The sequence below is a fragment of the Helianthus annuus genome, chromosome 15 (assembly GCF_002127325.2).
Source record: "Helianthus annuus cultivar XRQ/B chromosome 15, HanXRQr2.0-SUNRISE, whole genome shotgun sequence".
NCBI lineage: Eukaryota > Viridiplantae > Streptophyta > Magnoliopsida > Asterales > Asteraceae > Helianthus > Helianthus annuus.
In genome coordinates, this window is record NC_035447.2 from 163,571,444 (window position 1) to 163,578,082 (window position 6,639).

Here is a 6,639-nt window from a genome sequence, read left to right on the forward strand (position 1 = left end):
TGATGAATCTGACTCGTCAAAGTCAGAGGAGCCACAAGTTGAACCAAAAGGAGAAAATTCAGTTCCGCCAATGGATGATGTGAACTTTCCACCATTGCGGGCTGAAAATTTAAAAGCAAAAGTTGGAAAAGTGGAGATCTCGAATCTATTCTATTCTGAAAAGAAAGAATTTGATGTCGAAAAGGTTTTTAATGGGAAAGTAAAACATATTTTTGGAAGAATGGTCGATGGTAAAGAAAAAGGGGTAAAAGAATTTTATGAAGCAAAAAGGAATGTTCAAACCCCGAGTGAAATAGAAAAGATCACACGCAAAGCTAGTCAGGCTTGGGTGTCTGTATTTCATACTTAAAATCCTGACTTGCCGAAGCTCCCAAGTTGGTAATCGTGGAGCAGGAATCAGCATCATTCTTGAAAATGTTTGTTGTGAATTTCTCAAGCTGAAAACTGTCATATTTCAACTTACAAGTGATATTGTTGATAAGAACTTACAAGTGGTTAATCAAGGTCATTAAGTTGAACTTGATTTAAGTTTTATACAAGTGATAGTTCTTTCAAGTGGTTGAAAAATAAAGTGATGAACAAAACCCCGATCTTACAAGTGGTGTGTAAAATCAACAAAACTAATTTTCCGGAAAACCCATTTTGATTAAAACAAACTTAAGTGCTTTGAAATGATAATGGGAAAATAGTTTGTTGTCAGGGGGAGTTCTGATTGTTTAAGCCAAGTGAATGGAGAATTGAAGTAATTCACATCAGTTTGTCAAATTTTCTTTAAATGGTTTTGAATTTTAGGGGGAGTAAGAAATTTTAGAAAATCCAAAAACATTAGAAAATTTTAAAAATCCAAAAACATGATAAAATCTAAAAATCCAAAAACATCGAAAAATTCAAAATGAGTTTTGTTGTGAAAAAGAGGAAATGATAGTACATCAGTGGACTATCACAGCACGCTAAGGATATGGAAAGTCAAATGTGATAAACGGTCTCACTGATGATATGCCAGTAGGTTTTTACTCATTCAGTAGATTGTTTTTGAGATATAAATCTAAATATGATTACTTACTTATCTCGTGGGGAACATCTCTCGGATGTATGGGTAACCCCCGAAATCTTGTTTGAAAGATTTTCTATTTCTGACATACTAGGTCTTTGTGCGTGATGATATCTGGGGTATTATACCAGGACTCTGATTTTGTGGGAGCAATAGCCTAGTCCTCGTATCAATAGCCTAGTCCTCGTATAATACTCTGCACTGCTTTAATCTTAAAGCTCACCCTCAGCATAAAAAATGATGAAACATTGAAAAATGCTAATCATGTGTTGTTGAAGAAAAGATCCCCAAACGGGACAGACCTAAAGATGAGCCATCATCTCTCTGTCTGAATGGAAGTTCTAACCTGGGCTCTCATGGTCTCGCATTACCTGTTTACAGATATCATTAGTGTACATTCACCTGTAAGACTGAATATAGGAGTCTGGATACAGGAGTATATTCTGAGGTGGGACACGCGAATAAGTTTAAGTCCTTGAAACACTAATCTCGTATCTCGAAACAGTTGAACTTTGTGTGAAAATTTAAGTGGATCAGTATACTGACAATCTAAGTGAATCGTTTAGAACTTAAAATGTTTAAAGCTTAACGGTGTTAGTGATTTGTCTCAAAAACTGATATGATCCTCTTACACAAACTCACAAAAATATTGTCTATAAATATTTCTTTACAGCTTTTCAGTAAAAAAAAACAAAAATCCAAAAAGACTATGTTTTAGCTTATAATTTTGAAAAATCCAAAAAAATTTATTTCATCTTATTTTCGACAACTGATGTTGAGAAGCTGATTTTAAAAATTCCGAGTGCTAAGATGAACAGAGGTTTGGGAGAGTTTGTTTTAAAATGAAAATTGTTATAAATAAATCTATCCAAAAGTAAGTTTGAACTTGATATAAATTGTTGATAATTGAACGATATCTGAAAATGGTATATAAATTTGTCAAATTGTTAAATTTGTGAAATTTATTTCGAGATAGAGTTTGTGCAGATAGTGAGTTCCAGACTGCGATCCCAGCTTATCGAAAGGGGGAGTCTGAGGACGTAAGAGCCAGATTCAGATCTTGGAACAAAGCTCGAGATAGAAGCTGTTGACTCTGAAGAATTTATGGAATCAACATCCAAGGGGGAATTTAGCTGCTGATGCTGAAAAGAGAGAGAGAGAGAGAGAGAGAGAGAATGAGTTTGAAGGATGCTTACAATGTCAGATACTTTGGAGAGAGCAAGAAGACTGATCAATACTGAAGAATTGTCATACTGAAGACTCGACACCAAAGACTTCGTCAATATCCAAGCGGGAGTCTGTTGGTGCATATGTCTGTCGACTTCGTCTTGTATCGAGTCTTGTAGATAGATTAGAAAGAACAATGCTCGGTAGCCTAGAAAATAGCATTTTAGAGAAGGTTGTCCATTTCGCACGAACTGGGATGTGTCCAGTTCGTACGAAGTGACAATGTCCAGGTCGTTTGGTCCACTCCATGCGAACTGGGAACCTCTATAAATAGTGAGCTTGTTCATTTCATTTGTAACTTTTGCAATTCCAGTAGCGAAGCTCTGCCGAGGTGTCAACGGTCTGTAATCGTGTCAAATCAATACATAAGACATTTAAACTACTTCTTAGTGCAAATCAAGCTGATTCAACATCAAAACATCTGTTTCTGCCTCTCGTTTTGATCAAAAACTCTTCTGATCGACTCATTTAGGTCGAACAACGATCCTACAGTATCAAACAATACAGATGCAAAGCGTTGGTTGATAGGGAACGTACCAGTGACTACGTTCGGATCTTGGAGAGCTTCCCTAGCTCCAATGTTGAAAACCCTTCCCTGAGCTTGGTTGATTCTCGGGTAATCACGCTTGAAATGCCCAACATCTCCACAGTTAAAGCAACCTGGTCCCCGACCATTTCCATTCCCGCCTTAGTTGTTGTTTTTGTTGCGGTTTCCACTTCCAGCCTGGTTTCCAAAATTACCACGATTACCATTACCGCCATTTCCTCCTTGATTGCGGTTTCCATACCCATTTCCACCACGGTTACCGTTTCCATTCCCGTTGCCGTTACCTCTCAGACCACCATTACCACGACCGACACCATACCAGCAAGTTTCCTTGGCATGGCCAATTTTTCCGCACGTCTCACACTTTCCAGCTCGGCATCATCCAGTGTTATGAAACTGACACACATCACATTTGGGCAAGGTACCCATGTATCCTTTTCCCTTAACCTCAACACTAGATATGGCACCACTAGTCTTAACCTCAGCTGGTGGGTTTGCTTCCTTCTTCTTGTTAGCACTGCTGGTACCCTTCTTGAAATTTGAGAACTTCCTTTTGTTCTCACCTGACGAATCAATGTGAGTCTCCTTTTTCTTTCCATCAGAGATCGAGAACTTGTTCAACCTGATCGCTTCTTCAGTTAGTGCCACACTCAAATCAATAGCCTCAGTGATCGTTGCGGGCTTTGATGTCGTCATCATGCTCATGATTTGGGGCGCCAATCCCCAAATAAAACGCTCAATGCACTTGAATTCCGGATCAACCATGTAAGGAACGACGCGAGATAGGTCGTGAAATCTCTACACGTATTTAGCAATCTTCGGACCATCCATCTTGAGATTCCATAATTCAGTTTCCAATTTTTGAATCTCAGCCCTTGAACAGTATTTCTTGCACATGAGTTCCTTCATCTCGTCCCATGTCATGGCATATGCAGCCTCGTCCCCCAGAGTTTGAACTTGGAGATTCCACCACGATAGAGCTCCGTCTAAGAACAATCCAGAGATGTAGGTGACCTGGTGCTCCGACGCACATTGCTCATTCTTAGCACAGAATCAGTTTTCTCCGTCCATCTAACAAAAGCTACAGCACCCCCGGTGCCGTCGAAATTCAAAGGCTTACAGTCTAGGAGCTGCTTATAGGTACAGCCTGTAGAAGCAACATCATTCACAGAAAGCATTAGCGAACGCACATGGAATATCCAAATGTATCGTAATGTGTCTTTAGTGACTTAAACATTACCATGAGGTGGGTTGTTTCCTGAGGTACCCCCGCTATGTTCAGAGCGCAGGGCCTCATGCTGTGCTATCGCTTGTGAAATCCGTTCGTGTAGTTCGGCCTCTGTCGTGGGCAACCGTGTTTCTTTTCATGGAGGCATCTTCTATAAGAAGATTGTATCAGTCAGGTCATAATGAGTATAGTAAGCACATGATATGTATACATAATAGCATTTATCAACGCAAGTAAGCACATAACATCTCAATCATAATATAAACAAGTAATTCAACAATGCATATAATGAGAATATTGCGATTGAGCTTTCATATATCATCGACCACAAATACAGTTACATGTTCCACAAATGTATCATATCACATCAAAAGGGACTACAGGGTTACACTGCCATTGTCCAAAATGTCTATCAATCTACAACAATCATAAAATCAAAAAGTGGTCTTCAAAAGGTTGTGCAAGCTGGGCTCAATAGCGACACTCTCATCAAAAGCAAGCTACCTGCATAAAACCAAAAACCGGCTATGCTGATGGTGGAGGAGGAGGAGGAGGAGGTGGAGGAACGAAAAGTAAACTGCGCACATGCGCTAACTCCTCCTCAAGAGCATGAACGCGACGCAACAGATAACAAATCTGCTGCTCCATGGTAAGAAATCGAATGTCAAAATCTGGATAAGGCAGAAGAGGAGCAGGTGGAGTCGCAAAAGGTGACTGACATGAACAAGGTGGAGGACGTGGAATCCTCTCAAGCTCCATAACTCTACGACACAAAATCTCATGCTGAAGCTGCAAGGACAGGACTAGCTCATCCCTTGTGTAGCCAATGAAGTGGGAGGGATGGTATGGATCAGAGACTGGCATAGTGTTCGGCGGAAACCATATGAGTGGCTCGCCTGACGGTGCAGAAGTAAAATGAGTAGCAGGTGTATACTGTGGCATGTAAGGAAATGCGGCTGACACGTGTGGAACATGGCCAGGCTGCTGGCTAGAGGGACCTTCCCCTGGACGGGGTGGAGGGATATCCTGCAAGAATGTGAACGGTAGGTCAGTGCGGTGAACATCGGATATAATCGGGTGAAATGGAGCGACATCAACATGTGCAGCTATGTGTGGGGGAGTAACGGGCTCAACAAAAGGGGGCATATCATCATCATCCTCTATCCACCCATTGCTGGTGAACGCGTAACGCGGGTCTATCTGATCAGCAACAGCAGCAGGGTTAGCGGGTGCAGGGATCGGGTCTGGTATAAGTGGTGCAACAACAGGTATGCCAACAGGTACAGGGTCATGGTCAGGCAGAGGATCAGGAGCAGGTAAAGGCTTGGGTGCTGGTATCAGCGCAGGAGCAAGTCCCTGCTCAAGATCAGCAGGTATCGGCTCGAGATCAGCGGGTCCATCAAAAGGATGATCTTCGGGAACAAAGTCAATCTCATGTCCAGGCTCAACGTCATGATCATAGTCGTGTGGAAGAACAGGTGCAACAGACAGGGTCGTGTCAGAATCAGAATCAGTGGGGTAACGCTGCAATCCTAGTGCATACAAAGTGGTGGATGACACATACTTGAAAGAATCTGGACCAGAATGATCAGATGAAACCTCAACGATAGGAATCTCAATGAGTGGAACAACAATGACATCATCAGCTGGAACTCCATTTCCCTGAGCAGCATCAGGGGGACCATCAATGAAAAGATCGACATCATCATCAGACAAGTCATCAAAAGGCAAATCCTCGAGAGGAAAAGCCGCAAGAGGCAATGGGGCAAGGATCGAACCACGGCATGCTCATCATCGGGATGTACGAGGATGAGATGGTCCTGGTCAGGAATAGGAACAAGAAAGGGATCCTCGTCGGGTAAACCATCAGCATGCGGTACATCGTCGCCAAATTCAGGTAATGCAAAAGGCTGGAAATCATCGTCATCATCACTCTTAGTGTCGGATGTAAAAATCTCAGGGTCTGGGACAATCTCATCGTTCGAAACAATGGCCATGGGGTCGACAGTATCTGACAGTCCGCTCTCAGATGAGGACATAGTGTCTATAACAAAACAATCACCACATATGCATATATATCAACAATCATCAATAAGCATGTAATTAGTAACAATGTATGCACTTATCCATCCTAGGCTTCCCAAACTACCCACTTAGTCTCTTAGACTAAACTACCTAGTCTCTCAGACTAAAACCTCCCAGTTTCTCAAACTGAACTACCCAGTCTCTAAGACTGAACCATGACATAACCTTGAAATGTGTTTCGTGCCTTTTGTTTGTAAAAAAAATGTTTGTCTCCTGGATCTGGGTGTTTTGTGTATGCAATGAAAAACAAGTTGTGAAAACATTTTCGTGAGAGCCCTAATGATTGTAGTCTAGACTCGAGAAGGAATCCTAGTTCGCTACAATCGAAGCTCTGATACCAAGCTGTCACACCCCGACTTTTGCGGAAGCGTGATTACGGTGTGACTTTCTTAATACCATTGCATTAAATCATAACAACACTATATGATAAAACCATTAGATACCACAACATAATTGTCTAAAACGTAGACTCCAAATTTAAATTACAAACCACAACATGTT

General features: G+C 41.4%; 1 protein-coding gene across 1 annotated transcript; it reads right to left on the reverse strand.

Moving 5' to 3' along the window:
- Window positions 1-2,966: 2,966 nt before the first annotated feature.
- LOC110914483 (N66 matrix protein-like) lies at window positions 2,967-3,590 on the reverse strand. The gene is made up of 2 exons (XM_022159270.1): window positions 3,251-3,590; window positions 2,967-3,196 (listed from the first exon to the last, which is right to left on the reverse strand). The coding sequence occupies exons 1-2, from the start codon at window positions 3,588-3,590 to the stop codon at window positions 2,967-2,969; spliced, it is 570 nt and encodes a 189-aa protein (XP_022014962.1).
- Between the last annotated feature and the right edge of the window lie 3,049 nt (window positions 3,591-6,639).

Coding starts and splice junctions, on each gene's coding strand:
- LOC110914483 (XM_022159270.1), bottom strand. CDS start 3,590: ATGGTTGATCCGGAATTCAAGTGCATTGAGCGTTTTATTTGGGGATTG. Junction 3,197..3,250: donor TAAGGGAAAAGGATACATGG/GTACCTTGCCCA, acceptor GATGATGCCGAG/CTGGAAAGTGTGAGACGTGC.